This window comes from Patagioenas fasciata, chromosome 12 (assembly GCF_037038585.1).
Source record: "Patagioenas fasciata isolate bPatFas1 chromosome 12, bPatFas1.hap1, whole genome shotgun sequence".
In the NCBI taxonomy this organism is placed as follows: domain Eukaryota; kingdom Metazoa; phylum Chordata; class Aves; order Columbiformes; family Columbidae; genus Patagioenas; species Patagioenas fasciata.
The window spans coordinates 24,084,083-24,111,118 of record NC_092531.1 but is presented as its reverse complement, the minus strand read 5'-3'; the positions used below and the strand labels follow the sequence as shown (position 1 = coordinate 24,111,118).

The 27,036-nt window shown below is 44.0% G+C and overlaps 1 protein-coding gene across 3 annotated transcripts in view; it reads right to left on the bottom strand.

Annotated features, from left to right (window-relative positions):
* The window catches only part of FBN1 (fibrillin 1), a 145,578-nt gene extending 119,927 nt beyond the window's left edge, over positions 1 to 25,651 (bottom strand). The window contains exons 1-6 of one of the 3 annotated variants that reach the window (XM_065847842.2): positions 25,558 to 25,651; positions 24,861 to 25,135; positions 10,965 to 11,047; positions 9,951 to 10,049; positions 2,959 to 3,054; positions 1,319 to 1,414 (exon numbers count right to left, since the gene is read on the bottom strand). In XM_065847842.2, the coding sequence (XP_065703914.1) occupies positions 1,319 to 1,414; positions 2,959 to 3,054; positions 9,951 to 10,049; positions 10,965 to 11,047; positions 24,861 to 25,030 (544 nt within the window). In that variant the 5' untranslated portion in view covers positions 25,031 to 25,135; positions 25,558 to 25,651. Of the gene's footprint in view, positions 1 to 1,318; positions 1,415 to 2,958; positions 3,055 to 9,950; positions 10,050 to 10,964; positions 11,048 to 24,860; positions 25,136 to 25,318; positions 25,447 to 25,557 lie in introns of those variants that run through there. The other 2 variants (XM_071814092.1, XM_065847841.2) reach the window with 2 other exon arrangements.
* Positions 25,652 to 27,036: the final 1,385 nt, after the last annotated feature.

Here is a 27,036-nt window from a genome sequence, read left to right as displayed (position 1 = left end):
ACTCTGGCTTTAGTCCCCTAGGATGCGTTGTTCTGCATCACCCACCTATGCTGCCCATATGAAAAAAACAACTAACCAACCATAAATCGAGGTGCAGCACCACCAGCAGCGAACACCCGACACGCTCACAGACAGAAATTGCATGTGCTAAGCACACCCCACACCTGCAAGCCCAAAAGCAGATTTTAATGTCTATTCTGTCCCAGGTTCAGAGATACATGATGCAATCTATTGTATGAGTCGCGTGTATGAATGTCCAACTAAACAGATCAACCGATAGCTCTAACAAGTGACAATGTTTTATTTTTAAAATTACAAAATTCAACAGAAGGATTATACCTAAACATTGTTCACTGTATCTCCCTCAAATGAACCATAAAATTGGTTTAATGACCCTGAAAAAAAATCCATATATCAGATAAGACAGTTGGTATAGCTGTGTTTTCATCTGGAAACAGCTCTGATTATCTCAATGGATACACAAATAAAAACCTAAAATTGATAACAATAAACCTGTACAAAATGGAAAGAAGAATTGAATAAACTCTGCCAAAACAAAACACAACAAAGGCAGAGGCAAGATGCTGCTTATCATTGGTAAGCAAATGTATTGGAGATACAAGGAGCTTTTCTGATGACTTAAGAAACCGAATCGAAGTTTGAATTACGAGACTTATCAATATTTTTGATTTGCCACCTCTTTCACTGGAGTGTTTTCATAGCAAAAAAGGAAACAAAAGAAAGGCCTTAATCAGTTGCATGTGTGTTTCATCCTGGCCTCTATCCCTATGAAGCTCAAATACTGCTAAAAATGCTATTTAAAATTTATTTTCAGTCTTCAGACTAACAAAATCTAATCCAGTTGATTCAACTATAGATTAGAATATCAACTCTCCTCTTATAGTAAAAAAATGGGGGGGGCTGCCCCGGCAAAAGAAAACAACACTTGGTAAACCTACTGTGAACTGAAGAAATAACCACTAAAACCATATCAATCAACACCTGTCACATATTTTTTTAAAAAATCCAATGTCAGAGTTTTCTTTCTCATTAAAGACGGCATTTAGGAAGTTATCATTTTAATTTGTGTTATTTGATAACGAATAACTCCACCATTTTCTTAGACTGGAGTTTTCCTTTTGGTAAAGCTTCCTTCCATTGCATTCTACAAGGACGTTAATTCTATTTTACCTTATTCATAGACAGCAATAAAATATTTCTTTTAAAATATTTTCTTTCATATTACTGTTTAAATATATTAAAGTTACTATTAAGCAAATTGGAACATCACTTTTTCCCCCTGTGTTAGGGCACATACCTCTTTCGCACTGGGGGCCAGTAAAGCCGTACGTGCAAGCACACCGGTTCGGAGCCACGCATCTCCCTCCATTCAGACATCCATTTTCACAGACAGCTGTATGAGAGGGAAGGAAAAGTAATCTTTATTGAGCTATTTCCAGAAAGGCATGAAGGTATGTACTTGACAAGCTCAGGTAAATCGGTAAAAATAGTAAACGTAACAGAACAGGATACTTTATTTTCCAGAATCTACCTCCTACGTCTTGGCCTCATTAGTATCACGACTTCATCTTTTCAAGGGATCATAATATAAACACAGTAACAATCTCGGCTTCTCTCTTTGGGATTGCTAGACAATTCCATAGCTTCAAAAGAACATCTCTTTCAAACTGTCAACAAAGAAACACTGAAATACTAGAGACTGAAGGTAGAAGGTGCAGAAGAAAATTTCAACTCAAAATCCTCAAAGTTGTTCCCTGTTCGGAAACACATTTTAAAATGTATTTGGTTTCCTTACAATAATAGAAAAACAACCCAGTATTAAAAGGCTGTATGTTGATATTAAATGTCATGCTATCAACTAGGATGGCAAAACGTAATCAATATCTATTTTAAGTTAATCCAAGATATTCCTCGCCCATACAACGCTATCACTAGATTCAGAACCCAGTTTTCCTCATAATAAACTCCAAAGCAGTTGCGCTCAAAAATAATCAGAAAATCTAACATTCACATGAAAAGGTGGCTGTTAAATACAATTTGATGCTCGTCGAGTAATGTTATTCTTTGCTCCATTTCACATTCACCTCAGTACAAAGGAGGTTTCCATTTATCCTCTTTTATCCACTTGATATTTCACAGAGAAGGCAGAAGTACAATTCTTAATCCTTTCACCATGTGATCCTCTTCCAGATTATTAGGGTAAATTCCTGGTCCCACTGAAGTTCATGTAAAGTGTGCCATTGATTTTGACAGCGCACAAAAGGTTTTCATTAAATGAGCTAAACACATTTTCTCTGTCAGACTAACAGTTCACCAGATAGCAACATGACAGCCCTGGTTAAAAGGCAGCGTCTACTTCCTTATTTGAGTTTCTTCACAGCATCCCAGCCAAGAAGAGCAAGAGATCACCAGAGTCACTTTGGGAGAGATTTCAAGCAGTGGATCCAGGAATGCCGCTGGCTCAGAATTGGTTGAGGAAATAAAAAAATGCCGACCGACTCTAATAAGACAACATCAAAATGACCAAAATTCCTAAAACATACTGGCTGAAGCAGACCCCTGAAATTAAAACAAGGCTTTGTATTAAAAAGCTTAATTTTGTCTATAAAGATGAAAACTGAATCCCATGTAAATTCTAAATGTATGGCTTATTGCTCTGGTGAGTGGAAAGCCCTGGAGGTCCACGGGAATTATGGTAGTGTGAGAACTACAGGATCAAGTTATACCCAATTATTATGAATTCACATGATGTTTATTTTAATAGTCCTCATCAGAAAGAATTCACTCGGCATTCATTACAAAGTCATGTGTTTTCCTGTAAAATTCCACTGTACCTGATCAAAACCAATCTGACCATCAGTTGAAATTTAGTGCTGAAGGCTGCCCAATCCACACAGCCCAGAATTATAGTATCTATATTAATAAAAGTGTGCTTACGCTGTCCACAGTGTGTTCCTGTATATCCCTTTTGACAGAGGCAATGGTCGTCACTGCAGCTCCCTCCATTCATGCACCGGATGTTACAGTGTTGTACTGCAAAGGAGAAAAGGTTTTCCTCAGTTAAACCAAACCAGGCAGAAACATTTAACTGTTTTTTCTTTGTTTAGGGATTGATTCTATGAACTAGAAAGCAGTGTTAGAAACTAAGGATGCGTATTTTAGGACATATGCTTAAAATGGCATTACGGAAAACAATAGGATGGTTCTTAAGGAATACAGGACACGGTGCAAGGATTTGATACCACCCTTAGTCACTGAAATCAAAAGCATTACATATGAGCATAAATCCAAAGTATTTGTCCGGTAGTAAGTATAATTATACATTTTTAACTAGAGATTAGGAACAACTTAAAGCATATCAAGCTCTTCATCAGGCACAGAGAAGCGGGCAGGCCTCCCAACAAACTCAAGTCCCCCTTACAGGTCCTGCTGTCTGACACTGAGCAGCTGGGAAACGGCTTCTCCCTTAACAAGAACCACATGAGAGGCTCCTCCCCAGACATGATTACGGTCAGATCAGCATTTTAGTAGACTGGGAGCACTGGATACCTGCAACATCTGAAATGCTCAAGACTGAAAAACAAACTACACGTCCCACCAAAGCCTGTTGCTAACAGGTGCCATGCAGCCAGGGAATTCCTCCTGTTGCACAAAGCCCCTAGGCATCATTTGGCTTTTTACTGTTCACAAGTATGTGAATGGAATTTTACTTTTGTTTTCAAGCAGAAATACTAACTTCAGCTGTATTGCCTTCTATAGCAACATGAATCCACAGAACAGGAGTTAAACATGCAGTTGGAGAAAGGGTTTAAAAACATCTAGCATTGAAAGCACTGGTACTCTTAATTCTTAAATTAGGAAAGTAAAAACTGTATCTTACATTTCTAATGTGTCTAATGGTTACGATACATCTTTGTTCTACTTTGGATGTACTTCAGGCAACAAAAATATACTAACATTCCTCAACAAAAAGTAAAATTGTCTGCAAATACAGAGTGAATATCTGGTGAAGATTTCTGGACAATGTCCTAAGTAGGTCAGAAAAAGGTGTGTAGTTACTTTAAAATGTGTAGCTCAACTTAGCTTTATACAATCTTAGAAAAACAGAGGGGATTACAAAAAGCATAGGAAATGATATCATCTGTCAAGCAGGGAAGGAACTTAAAAACCACAAACTGATTTCAATTAGAGCAAGCTATGCCAAGAGCTAATTTCCATTCCCACATGAAGACCAAAGCCATTTAAATAGTTTGAACTACAGTTGAGATAAAAAGGTTAACAGTAGCTTATATGATGACTCTCATATTATTTGTTCAAGTAAAAGTGAAGTATATTTCCCCATTTTGGGAAAAGGAGTGGTTTTACACAAAACACACACAAAGTTTCCATAATTTGTCTCATTGCTTCCTAAAGGAACTTTTCCAAGGTAAAATATTTCTTCCTCTTCTTTAAACTAAAAACATTAGGGAAGACTGCTGGGACACCCAGTCATCTTTATTAAACGAGCCATTCAAATCAGCGGGCTTGCTCCCTTATTGCCATGCAAGAAAATCAGTGACATACAGCCAGTAAACCAATTACTTATTTTCTCCCCTCTTTTGAGGGAATGTTGAAAATACTATTTCCAAAATCACACAGACTATTCTGAAATATTACTCTTCCAAAAGTTTATAGAAAAACATACAAAGGCTGTCTGGAGCTCAGATGATGGTTTTAAAACTGCATTTTTGAAAAGTAGCACAGTAATGCAGGTCCAGAGTCTCTTTTCTCAGCTATATCAACAATTCCATTCATGTTAGCAGGAATATTCCAGTAAATGAAATAACCTGTTCCAAGGTATGACACTGACTCCAGGAAAAAGCACGGGAATTACCATAATGCTGGTAAATCAATGCATACAGCTTTGCTTTACCTCAGCATGCACAGGAAATGTTAACAACATTAATAAATTATTACTTTTAATCAATTATTGTTCTCTTTTGGGTCCAATTTGTAAACAGTCTGCACTGGAAACTTCTGAAGTCAAAAGAGGAATAACTCCAGGAGCATAGCTTTATAAACCTGCAAAAGAGCCAGCAAGACCAGACACATCCACACACGCTTTGTGTGTGGGCAACGTTCACACCGTTTATCAAAGTGAAACAACGAGCTGCACGCTTAAGCTGAACGGTTCCCAGCTTTCTTGATTCTTAGCAAAACTGAGCAAAGGCTTCACACCACGAGCACTAATCACACCAAAACCATTCACAAAACATTCAGGGCCTCACTGAGCAGACAAAAACTAACACACATGCCATGTATCCTGCAGTCCCAAACTAAAAACATGAAGAGTCTGCAGCCCGCAGGTGGGAAGGGCGGGGGAGCCGCTCACCCAGCGCCGCAGGCCGAGGGCTCCGCAGGGCCGGCCGCGGGCACCCGGGGCCGCCGTGGCCTCTCGCCTGTCTCTGCCACTGCCGAGGAAACGCTCCCAGCCCGGCCGTGCATGACGCAGGGCTTTGCCTGCCAGGAGCTGTAAACAAGGAATGACGGTCTCATCACGTCCCAGATGCTCAGCGTGCTTTCTCTGTCGAGTGACTGACTCAGGAGAGAGATGGCAGCTAGCGCTGGGGTGGGACGCCGGCCTGCAGCCCTGAACGGGTGCTGAGAAATCCCACAGCAGTCTTGAAAACTCTGGAAACATTTAAAATTCAAGACCTTCTATCACCTCTGCGAGCAGCAGAACGTGAGGGAAGGGCCTGAGCTCCAGGTTTTCCTGCTGTTGAACAGACACCTCCCACAGCAGCTCAAGGAACGGGATCCTGGGCGCAAAGCCAAGGGCTCAGGCTCCAGCCTTCCCCCCCCAGCACCGCGGTCCCTGAGGAACACCCCAGACCTCGGCTGAGGGCAGCGGAGCACAGCACTCCCCACTGTGCACTCAGGCGGTGTCACCAGCCTGCCGGGGGGCACAGACACCCGTCCCTGCCAGCTGCCGCCCCCAGCGCCCTCACAGCTCTCACTGCCTCTGCTGCAGATCCATTCCTTCAGAGACAGTCCCCTCAGCAAAGGCCTTCTCTGCCCTGGGGAGACCACACCTGGAATATTGTGTCCAGTTGTGGCCCCTCAGTTCCAGAAGGACAGGGAACTGCTGGAGAGAGTCCAGCGCAGGGCAACAAAGATGCTGAAGGGAGTGGAGCATCTCCTGTGTGAGGAAAGGCTGAGGGAGCTGAGGCTCCGGAGCTTGGAGGAGACTGAGGGGTGACCTCATTAATGATTACAAATATATAAAGGGTGAGTGTCAGGAGGATGGAGCCAGGCTCTTCTTGGTGAAAACCAACTGTAGGACAAGGGGTAATGGGTTCAAACTGGAACACAAGAGGTTCCACTTAAATTTGAGAAGAAACTTGTTCATGGTGAGGGTGGCAGAGCCTGGCCCAGGCTGCCCAGGGAGGTTGTGGAGTCTCCTTCTCTGCAGACATTCAAACCCGCCTGGACACCTTCCTGTGGAACCTCAGCTGGCTGTTCCTGCTCTGGCGGGGGGATTGCACTGGATGAGCTTTCCAGGTCCCTTCAACCTCTGACACTCTGTGATTCTGTGATTCCTTGTTTAGGCCAGCCCACGCCATTCTGACTAAAACAGGCTGGACACAAAGCCAAGTGGCTGAGCTCAGAAACACACCTGATCCATAACCCTCGGGGCAGCACAGGGTGCCCGACGCTGAAGGAGAGATCCTTCTCCTCCTCCTCCTCCTCACTCGCCCCCTGCTCCCACAGGGGCAGAGCAGCAGCTCCAACAACATGGCGGGATCGCAGGGTATGGCTGCAGCACAAACCGGGCATGGCTGCGCCACCACCAGACAAGGGCCAAGCCACGGCTCAGCTGGTTTGCGAGGCAGTAGTGGGGCAGCCACCGCAGAGCTGGCGCAGCACAGGGTGTGGGACGTCCCCACACATGCACCTGCAATGTCAGAGCCACCCGCACACCAGAGCCAGCAGGGGGAGGCCTCCATATGTGGCAATCTTATCTGCAAGACTACTGGAAGCATACCCAAAAATTCACTGATTACATAGAAATAACCAGCAAGTTCACCGATGTCACGAAAATCCCTGCTGAGAAAACCACCAGTTGCTCTTTTCAACCACAAATCAGATTCCTAAAGCTGACTCGTAACCAGAAACGTCACCAAACTGACCTGCATAAGAATCAAATTTGAAGGCTTTGTTTTGCTTTCCAGTCCACGTGCTTTCCAATTTGCATTAATTATTTAATTCCAGCAGACAACCAGTAAGTAAGAGCCACTGTGAATTCAGTTCCTGCCTACGGTTGTATGTGCTATAAAACCTGTGCCTGCTACCGATTCCGTAAGTACCGAAGACACATATAGCTTAAAATATCCAAAGGATGACACTCTCATATATCAAAAGGCATATATTTAATCCTGAGAAATCAGGGCATTTTCACTCATATTTGTTATTTGTATTTCCCACGTGACAAACTTGTATCATGCACTTTTGACTTTTTAAATTGTTCTAATAAGAGCTTTTCTCATTTGTTAAAACTTGTAATTAAAATAAGGTTTCATGAACGCATATTCTGACATAATATTAACTGTTACCAATGGGAGATGACAGTAACCCTTTGATGTCAAACAGCATTGTTTATGTTTACTTTGTTTCCTAAATAGCAGATCTGAGTCATTGTGGTCTGCTGTGTAAATATGTATTCATGGATTTCATCTACAGTGCCAACAGAGCAAATGACTTACAGAAAGTGTATGTTCTGTGAGTCCTAATGAGGTGCTGGGTCATAAACATTATTACACAAGAGCGCACAGAGGCAATGGAGTCTTTTCTCTCTACAACTCAAGACACTTTTGCTTTTAGAATTGGTTTGTTTCTATAAATAAAGGTGATGTGACCGCTCACACAAAATGTATCTTAAATTATTGCACTGATTAAACAAAATAGAAACAATATCTTTTTTTAAGCAGCTGCTAAGTCTTTTTGTAAAGTGTTAATACTTACACTGTATATAGAAAAGCAACATTTAATAGTGGGTAAACCTACGCAGCAATGTAAGGAAAATAATGTCAGCGCTAATTAAAGATTATGATTAGTAGAATATTCATACCCAAAAAAACTAATTGTCAACAATCAAAATAGTGATGTCATTTAGGCTTTAGAAGCTGCTTGATTAAAAACTGTAGTAAAGTCCTTCCGTTGCCATTTATCTGTGCGGCTCCAATAACGGCTAAAACTACAGAGATCAATGGCAGAATGTTTCCAAACAAGAACCACAAGAAGAACTGTAACGTTACTCATACTCTGTTTTTCTTTCAAGTCTTGACTCATAAAATACTTCAGTGTGGCCTAAGAAAAAAAATGAGGTAATACTAAGGCCCACTCATTCCTGCCTTTTACAAAGGTGCCAAAACATCTAACAGATGTAGGGCTATATCTCTCCTCTGTACCCTGAAGGGGACTTGGGAGAAGGTCATACTTTCCTTTACTGGCTTACAGGATTAAGGCGTATGCACCTGGTAAAACAGTAGCTGCAAACCGAGGCAGGAACACAACACACACATTTGTGCAGCATTTTGTACCCTTCCTCCTCCCAGCACTCTCTGGGAGCTCCGTACCCTCCTCACACTGACCTCTCCTTACCAGACATCACAGGAGCCTGAGAAGGGGGTTGAACTACAAAGAACAATATTTACCATTTTAGTACATGCCATTCCACTACATTCCAGAGTTGTTATTGTTTTTCCACAGTTATTGCACAAAAAGGATGCTAAAGCCACAAACCGAAGTGGTCAGTTATGTGGGAAAACCATTATCAACTAGGAAAGCAGAAAAATGGCAAGGTAAAAATACAGGGGCACAGCAGACCACACACTGAGTCTGAAAAGATAATCAGGATTAAAAGGGTAACCATTTTGCACAATATTACAGATCTCAGCCGAGCGCATCCCCCACTGACTTCAGTTAAGATGTTGTTCAGATAGTTATGGGCATTTGTGGGAACCAATCTCCCCCAAAATTCTTCCCAGAAACTTCACGTTTTATACAAAAATCAAAATCTTCTACATTCTAAGAGACAAGCACCATACTCAAATGAGGTTACAGTGGAATTACAGCTAGCATTTCAAATGTGAACTGAGCTACTACCCAAAGAAAAATCCTACTTCTTTTCAGATGCTCTACCCACAATTCGCCATTGAGCTATCTGGTTCATTGAATTAATTTAATTGTACTTTTTTTTTTCTGGATCTGCAGATCCTTGCTCAAAACCTGAAATCCAAAATTCCTAGGAAAAGTCAGCTCTGCAAAGTTTCATTTCCAAAGCATCTGGGTTTTTTTCTGCTGAAAAGCTCCTCCACTGAAAAACCTGGAGTGGCTCTGTACCTCTAGCACCTACAGAAGTATCACTTGAATAAGGTCAGCGATATTCAATTCAGAAGATATGTACTGAGCCTGGCAAGGAAATGCTATGATACTTGTAGGCCTATGTATGTAAAATACAGCAGTGTCTGGCTCCAAAATGAGAGCAGAATTACCAAGGAAGTCAAATTCAGCCAATTGTTAACAGTTGTCTCTCTATCATTACAACTTTTGTGCTGTGTATGCGTGCATGTCTAGCATTGAATAGAGATAAGGTATTTTCCAGAAAGCAAGGAAGACTGGAATTAGTTTTACAAAGTGGCAAGTGAATATAGCTTCCAATAAAACCCATTTGCTTTTAATTTGGCAAAAAAAGAGTGTCCCCAATAGCTAGTCTCGGAGTCATTCTTCACCTTCATCATAGGACACTGTGCTTTCTTTCCTGTGCTAAAAGCACATCTGGTGACTCAGAGGTTATTTGTCTTCAATATTGATCACTGAACTATCTTACATACCTTAGTAGCTTCACAGACTCAAAAGAGTAGTATGAGAGACACAGAAAAAATACTCACTTGATTTTGAACCACAGGAGGGGGCTATCTGACCATTTGGGCACGTGCACATGTTTGGTCTAGAGCAAAATCCATCCCCACAGGAATGTCTGCAGATTGCTGTGAAGAGAACATAAATGCCTTTAAAAATGCTTCCAAAACCACAAACACATAAAAAACACCTGATAGAAAATATGCATTCATACTAAATATTCATACCATAACAAATACCTACAAACTCCTTCAAGAGCACACAACAGATTCCAAAACTGTTCCTCCTGTTGATCCATACATCTATAGGGGACAGCTAAAACCCTTCAGAGGCTGCTGTGGAAAGGGCTGGGAAGACGCACAGGCCACATCAGATGTAGGGAGACCTCCTTGCCGAAGTGAAACTGTGGTCCATTGTTACCAGCCCACTCTTGGAGGAAGGATGGCACTGACCACCATTACAATGCTCCCTTTATTTCTCCACCAGACACACAAGCCTAACAATTCCCATCTGACTGTGCTCTGCCTCAGTATCTCTGCACAGGGTCTTACCAGACTGAAGCGAAGTGCCTTTAATAATTATTTCTGGTACACTGTACCATTACACATGAATATGCATACAGCACTATGATGTATATATGTATATATTTATATCCCTACATACATATTTCAGGGATGTGGTCCAAACAAGCGGAGAAAATGTACTTGCTGGCCCGATGCTGTTGCCTCCTTCCATTTATTTAAATAGATTAACATATTCCACAGCTACTCACTCCTTAAAGTCCACACACCCCTTGGATCCCTTTACCACAGACTTAAACACAACATGTGGATGGGATTAATCCTTTGTTAAATGCTGGTATCGCATCACTGTATTGTAGCCCACAAAACTTTGTATATTAGCTTAATGTATTTAAAATGGTAAAGAAATTACGTACAGCTGCTATTGAAACCATACAGAAACATATTTCGGTTCTTGTACACAATTAAAAATAGCCTGACATAGATAAACCTCAGTCATAACACACAACTGGATTAACTTACGGACTATGCATTGGTTTCCACCAGGTAAAGTTTTCCATCCAGGGCAACAGTAAGCATTGTAACGTGATCCACACACATTTGGCCTGGAAAAAAAACAGGATGAATTCTTATTTTTACTCAGAAATATGTTTTAAAAGTAGAAGCATAAAAACGGAAAAAGTAAATCATTGCAATATACATTTCGATAATTAAATCTAGAATTGTTGTATGTTTTTAGCAGAACCGTTTGTTGGGGTTTTTAGAAACTGAAGATTACATTATAAATCCAAAATCAAATCAGTGCGATCTGAACAACAGGAACAGAGTGGGCAAACCTTGTCCCATATCACTCCGTATCTGGAAAAGTAGCATACAGGGTTTTGGAGCAAAACTCCCGTTTAAATACAAAATCACACCTATCAACACTAGCAAACACAAAAGAAATTCAGTGTTCTTTACATGATCAGTTTAAGCTTTGTGTTGCTTTCTCTTCTGTACACTAAAGCACTAGTACTGCTCCCCTGTATTGTCCATGAGCAAAATCATGTATGTCCGAGTGAAACACGCCAAACGTGACATTAGCCAATTACATGAGCCAAAAAACGTAAACGCTTCATTAGCAAAAATGACTTACTATCAAAAAAATCATGGATGTGGGTGCATGTAGAGAGACAGGGTCCTGCAAAATGATTAGAAAGGGCCTGCTGCACTTCTTAAAATGATGGATCTGTAGGAATTTTTCTTTCCAACCAATTCCTCTCATCCATATTGACCCTTTCAAATAACTATATCACTAGAGCTAACAAGGAAAGCTGACAGGACATGACACTTTTCCTATCGTGATTCTGTTGGTAAAGTTGAAATGGTTCTATGCCCCTCAAAGATAATTTTTTTTAATCTAACTTGTCCTATTGATTTAATGCATCTATCCATGCACGAAGAATAGCTTCAAAATGGGGATATGTGCCTCCTTTTGGTTTAGGTTTCATAACTTTTTCAGAGGAAAATTTTACAACCTCTATTAATACTGTGAGCAATTACTCAATAGATAAATGCAACTAGAGCTACCTATAAACTAGTACATCCTAGAAACTGCTTTATTAAAATATCGTATACAGATTAGAAACAGATTTAAAGTCTTTATTGTTATAGGAAGGGTTTTCTATTATTATTTTGTCCTTGGTCTTTCATAAAGTTCTTCATCCCCAGTATTGCAACGTCTAAGTAAACAACAGTTACCTCATATGCTGAGGCAACTTAAGACAAACAATCTTGATATACATAAGCATTTCTTTATGAACATTTTCTAACTAACAAGACTTCTATACTGTATTTATGTAGGGATCTGCATTGTTAATGCAATTTCAAGTATTCTGATGACACCAACTTCAGTGATAACTCATCTTCTCATTAAAAGCTTGGCTAGAAATTAGTTAAGTCAGAGCAAACACTGCCACAGCCTTCCACTGGGTAATTACAAAGTAGGAACTGAGGTGAATGTGAGCAACACAATTGGACTTGTTGCAGGGCCCTTTTCCCTTCCTGCAACTGCTGTTACAGACTCAAAGTCTTATTCATATAATTCCAACGTATTCAGTTTTAGTAATGTCAGCTACTTCCCTGCAGGGCTATATCCATGTAACTTTCCTCGAGTTCCCCGTTCATCAATGCCAAATGTTGCTCCGCGATCATCTGCCAAGTAAGACTGGCAAGCGGACAAGTGAGATTGCTTTTCACCTTCTCCACTCAGAGGAAATAATGGAACTTATTAAGACAGACAGAAGGAGTTTGTTGCTACCTGTTACAACCTACAGGCATAAACCAACCATTTCCGATCCGAGCTGGTCAGAATCTATAAATGGCTGACGATAAAGCGATGTTTAGGTGCTCTGACGAATTTCAGTCTCAGCAAGTCCACGGCTTTGGGGACCATCTGGTGCAAGTTAAGAGTCAGGAGCAGATTTTTGTGCCATGGGGAAACCCGATTTTAAAAATCTGTTTCCAAAATGGGGCTCTGGAAAATGTAGATGTGCCAGCAACCATGAAGTCAGAGAGACCCTGGAAGCCTTGAGGCTGTGCACAGGGTAGGCTCAGCTCTACACCCAATAAGTTCTATTAATAACTCAGATGCAGCATGCTTAGCCTTTTAAAAAAAAAAGTCATCAAACTGTACTTGTATGGAACAGTTTGAGGCTGACAAGTGCATATTCCAGTGGAACACTTCGTCACCAGAAAGCTGCTGTCTAGCTTATAAAAGAAACCTATAACAAAGTTCGAATGCTACTTCTTGGAGGGGGAGGCAGTGTTCTTGCGCCTATTTGTAAAATTTCTCTTAAAATAATTAATTTTGAAGGTTGAATTAATTGATATTTAGGAAGTGATCTAACAACATAGCAAAAAAAAATCCCAACAAATAAATAAATAAATAAATAAAGAGTGTATTCAAGGAATAACAATTTACCTCATGTAAAATCGTGGAAAACATCAATCAAATTGTAAAGCCTCTACCGCGGTACTTAAAACTGCTACCCACTGCTATGTTTAATAGAGCATATTTTCCTGCTGATATTATAGGCTATGAATACTAAAGAAGCATTTTATATTCTTATAAAACTGTTTTCCTGAACAGCACTGCAAACAGAGTTCAGTTATAAAACCTAATTTGTAACGGTAAAATAAGCAAAAATGCCTCTGTACAGCCCAAGCAACTTGTGGTGCCCACAGCACCTTCCTTTCACTCCAAAGCCCAGAGGAAGGAAAGAGCATCTTGGGAACAAAGCTATTCCCATTGCAATTTAAAAAACACAAGCCTTTCACTTAATTTTAGAGTAACTTATGAACTGTAAAGTATAAAAGCATTCCTGTAATGGTATGGTGCTGAGAGACAGTATGAGTGATGCCCAGACTTTCATCAAAGATGTCCAAAATAAACAAATTATGTCCGTGATTAATGATATGCAAGTACAAATTCAGTAGCAAAATAGAGTTGAATAATTATCAAAAGAAGTTAGTCATCAATTAGAAAAGTCTTAGAACAGCAGAAAGAAGACAGTTCATCTGGAAATTCTGATAGCTAATGCTCGAGAGCAACAGGTCTGCCTGACAGCACCTGCATGTACCAAACTAGAAGATAATCCTCAGGAACAACCATGGGGAACCTACACCCTCATGATGAAGTAAAGCTTTGTCTGTCCTTTCCACGCACGTGGGGATGGAGCCCAGCAGGGCTGCAGCAAGAGCTCCTTCGGACGGGCAGACGTGGTTCTGCCCCGGCCCCGTGCTGTGCCACCTCGGCTGTGGTTGCAGCACACAGAGAAAAGCTCTCCTTTCTCCACGGGGCCACACCACATCGCCTCATGGAAAGGACCAACTGGGCCCATCCCTCCCTTGCTGCTCTTGCTTCCAGTTCCCCGTCTCAGCAAGAAGTGGCTGCCTGGCTCTCTCGAATTGCATGTGATTACCCAGCAGCTGGGGACAGACCTGTGGAACAGGTATGCGCACATAAAATGATGGGAAGCAAATCACGCTAAGCTTGGCAGTGCCTTCTTATCAGATAAAACCAGGCAGAGAGTGTATGGGGCAGCCAGAGACATGAGCGAGGTGTTCAAAAGCCCCGTGTGAAGCTGGTAGTGGGGAACATCAGCCAGCCCAGGAATGGGGGGCACCTCCAGCATTGTGGCTGATCTCTCCAGCACCCCAGCAGCGACACAGCCGGAGCCCCACACTGCAGCCTGCCCGGGGGTGTGCTAGTTCTGTACATCCCCGCTCTGCCCTGCCCGCGACCCCTCGAGGAAATTACAGCCCTCTCCCGAAGAAAGTATTGCCCATCTGCGGCTCCCACGGGAGGAAGAGTTTCTGGCATTGCTGTGAGTAAGGCCTCTGGAGGAAATTTTGTCAGCAGCACTGCCATGCACCGGCCAACGCTGGCGTAACCCGGGCTGAACCAAACCCACAGCGTGGGTCTTGAATAAATTAGACGGGGAGACCAGACAGAGTGGGCAGAGAGTGGCTGAGAGAGTAAGAGACAGCTGAGCACCAGCAACAGCTGAGCTGAGATGCAGGGATACCGGGGAGGGTTTGTCATCGTTCCCGCAACTCACTTTTCCTCTCCCTAGGAAAACACCAGGGATTCTTCCTTGCAAGGGAATGTTTAATGAAGGACTTCTTTTAACTATTTGGTTGCAGCAACTAGCATATGTTTAACCTGATGTAGGGACCTAAATTTCTGGCAGAAGAGAGACAATTTAAAGCAGCATGATCAGCCAACAGTTATTTTTAGAGAAGCCTTTGCCTATTTTCTTCTTACCTGGGTAACACTGGTACCTGCTAAAACTGTACCCAGAATTATTTGCTCATCATTTCCACATAGAATTGGAGAAGTGCTGCCTTGCTTGCACTGGCAGTTAAAAAGGATGATAAACTGCATCTGAAAAAATGGTAGGCTGGTCATAACAATATGGTTGTCTAAGTCTGAATATAACCAATATACTAAGAAATAGTAACTAAGGCTCCAGAACGTGAAGAGGAATAGCCTTTATTAGTCATTTTCCAGAGACACGTAATCAGACCTATACATTTTGCTGTAAAACAGCTTTACGTGCCTCTCTCAAATTCTCAGCATCTCAGAGTAAATGCTAAAAGCATGGAGCAGCCCAGCTCTGCTGACTGCCCTGGACCTTCACTCAGCTTTCCCACTGAATGAGCCTCATTTCCAGGTATGCCAAATACTTTAAATGGAGATAGCTTCTCTGTTGTTTAGCTCAATATTAGAAAATAGGATATTTTAGTCACTGTGCCCTTTTCCATCTTTCACTGAAGAGGACTCTTGAAGCTGTTTATTTTAATGGTATAAAAGGAAAATCTGGGAAGCAATGCTAGATTCTAAGAGCAAGAACAAAATTTTGGTTTTGTTATCCTACAGTGGATAAGCATGCATTTTTAAGCAAAATATGTTCGTTACGTACAAAGGATTGCATCTGATGCCGTCACTTCTACGATGCAATAAGTGAGCCTGGACGTTTGTGCCATGCAGAGAGCCTAATACGATAACTATTTCTCACTTTGACAGTAAGGATACCGCTGTCCCAGAATCCTGGCTCAGTTCAACTAAGAAAATAACATGCCAAGCAGCTCTATGGGTGTCTTTGGCTACGGCCTGTGTGCAAGTCAAGAGTTCAAAACGACATGCAAGTTTCCTGCAGCAACACTGAACACTTTTCTAACCCTAACCTCCATCACACTGTGACAGCTAAATACAGCAATCCAAGAACAGCATTTGACATTAAGTGAATTCTTCCGCACTTGCTCTGAAAATCTGACTGTGTCTTTTGCAGGGACGGACTCATATAACCTGACAGCCAGGCATTGTTCTCATTTATAGCCAGGGACAGATGCATTTCTAGCATGTATTCCGCTCACTGTTCCACTTGAGAATGTCAGTGGGTGCAGTGTGACACCCAGTCTACTTGGCCGTACAAGACACGTAAAGTACAAGTGTGCCACCACAAAAACTACCTGCTGGGCCAGACAAGCACAGCTGGGAAAGAGGAGGGATCCAGCAGGTACTTTCTTTAAAATCATTAAAAAAAAAAAAAGTGGAAAGGTGCATTCAAGGGACAAAAGCTCATAGTCCGTCTATCCTGGTAGCCCTAAACAGATGTGTAGCTGTGGGCATGGGCAACACGTAGCTGTCCAGACATCACTTCCAACAGGGGAACGGGAAAAGACCAGGTTACACCTCCCACACCTCTGCCCACACTCACCATGTACCTGCCATCAATGGGGGCAGAGGCCTGTGACACTGTCCCAAAAGAAAGCAGACAGGCAAGTTCAGACCCTTGGCCGGACTGTGCTGCGTGCCGGGCTGAGCAGCAGAGCAAGGACTGGTTTGGGCATGACGGCCAGCACAGCCCCACAGCTGGCCACCCAAAGCCCACAGCTGGCCAGCGCAGACACACAGCTGGCCAGCCAAACCCCACAGCTGGCCAGCAATGCTCCACAGCTGGCTGGACAAAGCCCACAGCTGGCCAGCCAAACTCCACAGCTGGGCAGCATGGCCACACAGCTGGGCAGTCAAACCCCACAGCTGGGCAGCCCCTTGGCGAGGCTTTCCCAGAGGCCGGTGCCACCCACCATCCCCACCCAGGAGCAAATGCAAGCTTAGAGAGTCTCATAAACCTGACACTTATATCAACAGTTTTCAGTTAATGTGTTAAGCAATGCCATTAACTTGCGTTTAAAGTGTTCTCCCTTAGGCTATTGGAAGATTTATTTTAGGTGAGATAGCAGCATTTCTCCTCCCCCCTTCACAACACTCCGTGTCCCACCCTCTGTCACTCCTCGCTGGGATAGCAATACTGTTTTCCAAAGGCCAGTTAACTGCGTGTCCACCATAGGCAACATGAAAACTCGGCTGATACGGATCCCACTGTTGCAGTTCACCCTGTCCCTAGCAGGCACTGGTAATGTACTCTGTGTACAGGGAAGAGAAAAAGATGAAATATCAGAGGGAAAAAACATAGAAGAATAAACAAGATAGGAAAAGAAAAAATCTTCGTGAAAGGAAACAAATTTTAGTTTGAAACCTCAGCTGAGCATCACGGGATATTCTGATATCCTCCAGCAAAACACGAGAGAGGGGGAGGCTTGAAAAAGAGGATGAAAATGATTAAGTCTGTAGACAAAAGAACTGAGGCTTTGATTTGGTATTTCTGAGGCTGTAATGGTCATGAATCATTTCATAAAATGAGTAGAAAGGAAAACAACAGATTCTCCAGCAAGTCAACATTCAAAATATTCTTCCAGATAAAAGCTAGAAGTCCTCCACACTTCAGTGAAGATCTATAAGCAAAACCAGAAGGCACAGGTTTTAATTTAACAGGCTATATTTTACCTCCCAAGGTATCTCCCAAAGAAGAACCCAACTTTACTGAACTGTCACCAAAAAGTAAAACGATCCTTCTCATGCCTCTATCTGCACATCAACCTCAGCATAAATGAGGCTGTTCGGTACGCCCAAAATCCTTTAAAAATAAATAAACAAATAAATAAAACTGAAGTGGGAGAGTCAGAACGGATGAGAAAACAACCAAAGGAGACATCCACAACACAACACCGAAGAGCTGCAAATGTATTTTCCGGCACAGTGCGCTGGCTAATCAGAAACAGCCCACGCCACAACTGTTCTGTTCTACAAAAACATTTACTGAGTCTGGGGCGTAAGACCAAAGTGATACACATGTGTCTATATCCCCTGTGTCTTCAGAGTCCAGCAGGGAGATGAAGAAGAAGAACAAGATGGAAGGTGATCTTACTGCAAACCAACAAAGCTAATGATTAATTTCTTACTATTTCCATATGTACACAAAGATCCCTAGCTCCTAAAGACTTGCTTAAGTAGAGATGGCCTCCTTTTAGCCGATGTGTACCACACTTCTATCAAGAGGAAGCTTTCCTGGTGATCCATGTCACCAAATAGTTTGGGTCTTGCATTTTAGGTAGTGCTGTTCTAACAACCACAAGCTGCTGGGTCCATTGACGCATTTAAAGTGACCCTTGTCAAAACTTGTATTGAAGTTCATATATAAAACATTCCAGTTTGCAGGATGGAAGATGAACAACAATGGGAAAGACTGTCCAAAGCGAGCAGCGCTGCTGAACACAGCACAGGAGAGGAAAATAAGCACGCGGGAAAACAGAAGCTGCAATTTTATTCAATAAGGATCACTGTAAATGAAGCAGACAGATGGACTGTCCTTGCCAAACCCTAACCCACTGATCCTCCCATTGCTACCAAATAAACCGAGAGCAGCCCTGTGCTTACTGCAAGTCTGTATCCTCAAGCCCACCATAACCCCCAAGGTTCTGGCACAGCAGTGTGGAGTTGCACATAGAGCAGCTTATCCAGTTAACAAGGCAAACATACCATGATCAGACTGAATCTGGGGAAAAACTTGAGGAACCACCACCGAACACAAAACGTATCCTACGCTGGCTAACAAGAGGGGAGAGGTCTGCTTTTATAAACCTGAAGTGGGCTCTTGGTTGAGGCAAGCGCAGCTGTGGTCAGCATCCCAGCCACGTGCCGGAGCCGCCTCCTGCCTCCTCCAAACCATTCCCTCTGGAAACCTGCACCGTACCCTGTAAGCTACTCAACCAGGAGCAGACTGCTGTTCTTCCCCCAATGCTTCATGCCTCCAGTTCCTAAAGACTTAACACCACCCGCTCCCCCTCAATAAAAGTTCAACTAAACACTAACAGAGATCAGAAAGTCTCCAGAAACACCACGCAAAATATTAGATAGTTCCATCATATCTCAATGGAAGAAAATGATTACCTGGAACACAAGAAAAGAAACAAAGTGCAACCCAGGACATTCAATCATAACCACGGTCAGGCTTACACAGGAGCCCTCAGGGTGGAGGGCAGCAACGCACCTTCCTATGATGGGACACAAAGTGGCAAACCCAGTGTGAAATTCTCCACTCAGCCTGTACACGAAGCACAAGCCCATCACAGCCCAGCTGGGACCCATCCTGCAGCATCTGGGTCAGCCTGATACAGCCATGGGCTATGCACACCAACTTAGAAATAAGAGAGAGGACGAAAAAGAAAGAACTACATCCAACTCTGCCCTCCTGATCTTCGAGGTTTCACCCTGGCAAAGTGGTACTTGGTGATGGGAAACCTGACAAGCCAATTTTACAGTATTTCCAACACAACTGTGTTTCATACAAAGCTCCAAGAACACTGCTATACTGCTTATTGCAGCCTTTTTCCTCTATTTCCTCTATTTGTGACTTACTACCATCAAATAGGAAAAGAGTATTTCTCTGATGTATTTTAGGGGGGGGTGGTCTAATTCAAATTTCAAACAGCGTAGCTTTGCATTGCTACTGGCTCTGGGTAACGCAATCCAGTGCAGACTATTGTCAGACAGCTTTCATTAAATGCATTTAAGAAGTTACACATAGTATCTAAACTAGTATATTCCAAAATGCAACTAAAACCTATTGCGGTAGCCAGGTAAAGACATGTATATGACCAGAACTGAAAATAATGTTATTCCTTCTTTAAATATTGTGCTTCAGCAAGTGTTAGCAACAGCTATTGCCGGACAAATAACAGATTCTGTGCTGGCTTCTCACTTGGTTCTGTCTGCTTTCCCTGCTCCTCATCCACACATCCTGCTCCCCAGAGAAAGTCACACCTACCTCAAATCGCATCATACAGCCCTACTGCAAGGAAACATGTACATGAGACCCAGTGCCAAGCCCTATGAACTCATTTCACTCTAGAACTAGATTTCCAAGGATAACATAACAACAATGACAACAAAAGTATCACAGCCATTGGCAAACAAATCCATAGAGGTGCAGAATAACACTACGTGTAGTTGCCAAGCACTTCAGCTTTTGCATTAGGATGCACTGGCACAAAAGCTCTTTACCGTCCATACAGGCTCTAGCGGGTAAGGGCAGAGGGTGCCAGGAGGTTGGCCAGGCTGCCGGGACGCCTGGCGAGTGCTCCAGCACATCAGGTATTACAGCCACTTGCATGCATTTTCAATTAAGATGTTTATTCCCAAGTCCTGAGGCTGCCTCCTGCTCAGAGCAGCACCACGAGGTGCGGCACCAGCAGCTGGCCTGATGTGCAGCACCGGCAGCGGGTCCAAGGGGTGGCACCAGCAGCTGGCCTGATGTGCAGCACCGGCAGCTGGTCCAAGGGGTGGCACCAGCAGCTGGTCTGATGTGCAGCACCGGCAGCGGGTCCAAGGGGTGGCACCAGCAGCTGGCCTGATGTGCAGCACCGGCAGCGGGTCCAAGGGGTGGCACCAGCAGCTGGCCTGATGTGCAGCACCGGCAGCGGGTCCAAGGGGTGGCACCAGCAGCTGGCCTGATGTGCGGCACCGGCGGCTGGCCCGGGGCACACACACCAAACGTGGTAAGAAAAACCCTTGAGGTTTTTCAGTATAAACCAATATTTACCAGTATGGAAAGTCTGCTTTTCTTCAGCAGGCTTTTAGTGGTAAATATTGGTTTAAAACGAAAACCAGAAGCCTTAATTATATAGTTGAATACTGGAATTATGTTATAGATTATAAGACTGGTTTTATTTCAGGGAGCAGTGATGCATGAAAAGGGTCAAATCCAACTGAGTTTACTCAAGTAAGCACATCAGTAAACCTGTGGACTTCATTTGGGATGACCAAAGGAAATTAGTCCAAAAAACCTCAATCCCCTGTTGAACAGCTTTGATCCAAGTTTTATGAATAATTTTGGAGCCAACTATCCTGTCCTGCAGTATTCACTATCATTTCAATTTAAGAAAAACAAAGACATTAAAATAATTCTTGCATAAACGTATTAATTAGTGTGTTAATTAGAGTCATGTCACAAGTCAGCTATTCTGAAGAAATTTTAGCTCTTTGAACATTTCTGCAGAGTTATTTGTTGGGCAAATAATTGCTTAATTTGGCCATCATGTTGAGAAGAGATCGACTGATCCTCTGTAGAGTCTGAGGTCTTTGTCTGGCATCATTGAAAATGGGAAATTCTGATTAATTCTAAGATCTTTAAGCACAACACTTCTTGTATTTGATCATCAATCAAATCACCAGCAATTTTTTTTACTTTATATTCAAATGACTGAAACATATCTAAATTGTTGACTTCAAGTGGCCAGTTTTGTAGGTTTTATTTCTTCAGAAGTTGACGCTACATTCTTAAATGTTTAAGGGGTAGCAGGGTAATGGTTTGATGCCTTATAATTCAACACATTAACATTTGTGTTCAAGTTTAGGGCTTCCAGAGGATAAAAGTGTCTCAGTAGCAGCTTATTAGTTTAACTTGCTGAATCATAATGGATTCCAGCAACCTTTCCATGAATGGAGAAACTGGTCATAATTTGAGATAATTACTGCCTTTATTCTGATTGCTTTCTGATCACCTAGAGGCACCAAACACCAGCACATAAACACACGTTGCCTTAGACCAAGCATAGATGGCACTACAAGGGCTTCATTGCTGATGCCTTCATAGCTGGATCAGTTCAAACTACATGAGTAGCAAGCTGAGAGCCTTAAAATGAGCACATAGGAGACGTTTCCAAATGCTTTTAAATTATCAAAGTTAAAATATACTTCTAGAATCACTGTATATGTTCAGACAGCTCCCTGGCATAAACAATGAGGCAAAGGGCAGGAGGACAAAGCAAACAGCTCCTGCAATCAACAGCTTGCAGTAAAAAATGTGAAGTGGGAAAAATCCTGAGAATTGAAAGAGATCTGGGGCTTCTTCATTTCCCCATACAAGAGCAGTATGCACACAGAGACTGAGCGCAATACTTTCACATGCTCAAACACTTTCAATAGGCATTATAATCTACCACACAAAAATAGAAATGTAAAGGGGTTTCTCTAAAAATGTCCCCCCGCGCTCCTGCGATCAGAGCAGGAGTTCACTGCAAAAGGAAGGGGAAAGAAAGGCTTAGTCAACTACAATAACATGAAAATAAAGTTTCCCAGCATCTGTTATGATTTGTATTACAACTCTCAGATTCCCAAATGTATTTGTACTAAGGAACAAGCTAAAAAATAGTATGTCGTCTTGTAAAATCATATTTTTAGTGTTTTAGTCCTTCGGTAACAGTGAATTCTCCTTGTTTAATGTATATACAGTTCCTGTACATTAAAAATATGTTTTCCATCTGGCTTTCCAAAGAATTAGTTCCAGCCTTGCCTGTTAAAATGACAATTCTTTTGATTCATATTGTACGGTACCACACCTAAGGAAGTGCTCGTAATTGCTGAACTGGAAATACCCAGCAGGATTCACCCACCAGTGATCAAGATGACCGTGTGTTAGCAATCTCCTCCAAGCAATCCGAGAACTCGACACTCAGCCTCAAATGAGAGTTACAGAAAAAGGTCCAACAAGCAGCCAAACTAATTATTTGTTTTGTCTTTACTGTATCTAAGATCATCTGGCAAGTTACTACATTCTTGCTAAGAACCTGCTTCCCAAGGGCGCACATTAGATGTGTAATATACCAAATGACTGACCAAGATAGAAAATACCTAACATTGATATTGTCATTACCTCTAGATTTGCACATTACTAAGTAGATCTGTGACTGGCAGGTAACACACAAGCATTGCAAAGCACGTAAAAAATGGAAAGCTTCAGTTAAACATAAGAATCAACTCATAAAACTAAATCCTTATCCTAACCCATTTTAGATTCCAAAAATAATTAATGCTTGAAATATACCTTGATGCACTACTATTACTGCCCAAACAACACAATTTAGGGCAACAGTTACAGTCACCAAATAAATCCAATCCTCAGCCAAAGTGCCTCTAACTCCCACCAAGTCCATCCAGTCAGCACACGTGTGCTCCATGGCATATTCTGATCAGAAAACTCTGTCTGTCAGTTTGATATTAAATAAGAGCTCTACAATGAGAAAGTTTATTAAAACCCCCTGAAGAATAAAGGCTATTTCTGATAAATAGCTTCCCTTAACTTCTTTTACTGCTTGCAATTAGTACTACACACTTCGTTATCTGTCCACCTCCTGGAATAGTTTTTGTCACAGGAAGGGATCTACTTTGCCCAACTATTTCTCTTGTGACAAGGTATCAGGAAATGAAATAATAGCCTGACCCTACAAAACCAGATCATTTAAAAGCAATGCTGATAGCTTGCATCCATTTCTGCAGCATAGGGACGTGAAAACGTAAACCTTTTCCCAATCACACAAGCGCAAGAAAGCGCCAAGATTGCAAATCTGAATATAGAAAAGTACTATATAATTATGAGAAAGTTAGCAAGAAATTAAATATATTTAACAAGGCCTCTAAAAACTAAGTAGTAATAGCTCTTTGTTAAGGAAACCAGGAAAAGAAAGAAAATACGTTGCATCCCTTACTGAAGGATAACTATGTCCATATAATATGTGCTATATTTGCCTTCTGCACAATAAATGAAAAATCTGGCTACGGCTGAAAAGGTGCATTGGAACACCTGAAAAAGGAACCTCTTTTTCTTCCAATATTGCAAGCTTTTCACCTTTCCAGGGAACATTTTCAAGTGCACACACGTGCAATGCCCTTCAGCTGACTTAACAATCATTTTTGCACTGAAAAGGTGTTCCATGTAAACTGAGTAAATAGTTTGTCTGACACTGATTTACTCTAAAAAATCACCCTCCTAAGCATGTACCACAATGTTTCATAATGATTGTAAATACTTGTATGTTTGGGCTTACTCATAATAGTACCAGACAGCTCTGATACCAAAAAATGGTCCCTATTCTTCTCCCCCTGCTGACCCCAGGTCCCAAGAAACACCAGATAAGTAAAGACAGTCTGTTTGAGTGAAAGAGAACATACATATTGCAAAAGGTTTAAGGTGGAGATGAGAGAGGACAACTAATTGAAAGTGCATGCTGTGGTCTCTGGATCCCACCACTGTTCTGTTTTATGCAGAGCAGCAGTACGGGACGCGGCAGGAATGCACAAGCCCTCAGTCTGCCTTCATCTATATCCTTCCTAGAACCTGAATTAGCAACCTCGGAGCTACAGCGGCTCATCCTCACAAAGCATCATCCACCCAAGAGCACAGGAAGGCTGCAGCACGCAAGGGACCCAGTTCCCTGCCCTACGGGCAGCCGGGGGAGTCCCGGGAGGGCGGTGGGACCCCGCGTCCCCCGCCCCGGAGCCAGCCCGGGATGCTGCGGGCCGTGTCCGGCGCCCCCAGCCCAACCTGCCCCTCGGCAGAGGGAGCCCCAAGGGGACTCGGGGAACTCTCCCACCCCCGCCAGCTCCCACTGCAAAGGGGCAATAGATGCATACACACAAATACAGACAGACCCACGCCCGCTCCCCGCACCGCGGGACCCCGGCCCCGCACCTACCCTTTGAGTGCGTCGTGCCCACCGCCGCCCTGCCCTCGCCTCTTGGCCCGGCTGGCCCGGCTCTCCTTGGCGCTCACCCCCCCGGCGTGCCCGGCGGCGGCGGCGCCCGCCTGGGACGCCCACAGCACGGCAACTCCCAGGGCGATCCCCAGCAGCCGCCCCCGCCACATCGCGTCCCCCGAGCCCCCGGGCTGCGAGCGGCCGCCGCCTCCTCTCCGCCGCCGAAGTCCGCCGCTCGCCGCCACCCGGTCTCCGACCAGCCTCTCCAAGGCGAGCTGCGAGGGGAGAGGAGAGAAGGCAGGGGAGTTAGGGACCGAGGAAAAGCTGGCGCGGCCGCCCCGCGCCCCCCACCGCCTGCCCCGCGCCCCGGCGGCGTCGGCCCCCGGCCAGCCCGGCCGCTCGCCCGGCCGCGGGAGGCGGCGGCTGCGGGGGATAGCGAAAGGCTGCCCGGACTCTACCTTCCCTCCAACAGCATCCGCGGGGGCTCCCGCTCCCGCCGCGGACAGCCCGTGGCCGACGCCACCGCTCCCGGACTGGAAGCGTCTCCCGGGCATGAACCCTCCCCGGCTCCCCGAGCCGGGCACCGCGGCGAAATGCGGCGGCTGGAGCGCGGTGCCCGGCCGGGGAGCCCCGCGGGCAGGGAGCCCCCTGCCCAGCCCGCCCGCCCCGGGAGAAGCCCGCTGCGAGGGGCGCGCACCCGCTGGAGCCGCCGCCGCCGGCTGCCGTTCCCGCTGCTGTTCCAGCTGCGACCGCTGCACCCACCGCTGCTCCAGCTGCGGCTCCAGCTGCCCCCTCCCTCCTCCTCCTTTTTCCCCTCCTCTCTCCCCCCCCTTCAAGTATCGCCCGCGCAGCACTTTCTCGCGAGAGAGAGGTGAATAAAAATGTCCCCCCACCCCCGACCCGCCACCCCGGGGGCGCCCAGCACAGCCCCGGCGGCCGCCGAAGCGAGAGGCCCTGGGCGAGCCCGGCGGGTCACCTGCGCAGGCTGCCGGCCCGGGCTGCCGGGATGCTCGGCCCCGGGCTCCCGGCGCGCAGGCAGCGGGCGGTCCTGGCCGGCAGGACGGGGCTCTGCCGCCTCCCGCGGCTGCCTGCTCAGGTTACCCGGCGGGTCCGAGGCTCGCACGGAGGCAGAAGCGTTAGAGGCTGGGCCGGTCTTAATGCTGAGCAGCGCAGCGAGTGTGGAACACAGGACTCGGGGGGAACTGAAGGAAGTCGATACCTATCCCTCCCTCTAAAAAGGCGTAGGTCCTAGAGGTGCAGCATTTTACATCTGTGGAGTAGCTTAGGAAAAAAAAATAGCATGTTTCCCTTATAAGGAAAAAGAGCAAGGATGGTGGCTTTACCTTAGAGGCTACTGCAGAATGAGTTCTGCACTTTCTAGCAATTAGCCGCACCGAGCTCTACTGTACACACTCCTAAATCCCTACAGCCAACTCCAGAACAAATACATGTCTTGTCCTTACCCTGGAAAGGAAAAGGAAAAGCCCTGCAGTTTTTACTTACGCCTTGGGGTTTTCTCCATTACCTTCTCTGCTAATTTAGAAATCCTGCAGAAGAGCAAACTACTACCAGCCTTGAAAGATAGGAAGTTTTAAATACTGAAATAATCAGAGGTGGAATGTGACAGTTAATAGTCAGAGCTCAAGCCCAGATTATACACTCCAGTCAAGTAGCTGTGTACCAGGCTTATCCCATTTCACCACACAAAGATACAAACGTAGATAGAAGTATCTAAACTGTTACAGGAAATGCTGTGTTTGTGTGTGCTCACCACGATAACAGCATTCTAATCATTTTGGCTGGTTTTTATCACCAAAGAAAGCGGTGGATTCTGCAAGCGTCGGTAGCCTACCAACAGTCATTTGATTTTGGCCATTCCAAGGTCACTGTTGAATAGTTGAAGGTTAAAGCTTTCAGGTGGACACTTCAAATACAGGTAAAAGGTAGATGTGCCGTGAAATACTATGATACATTGGCACAAGAAACAAGTAAGGGATTCAGAGTGTGGCTCTTCAAAGTAGCTGAATAAGGCCCAAGACAGCAGCAACACAAACCTTATACCACCAGTAGTTTGTAACTTGTGCAGAATGAATCCAGGGATTCAACTTCAATTCTGCATGCAGGCCATTACAGATCTGCAGTTTGCATCACAGAAGTACAAATTAGGGGTTTGATA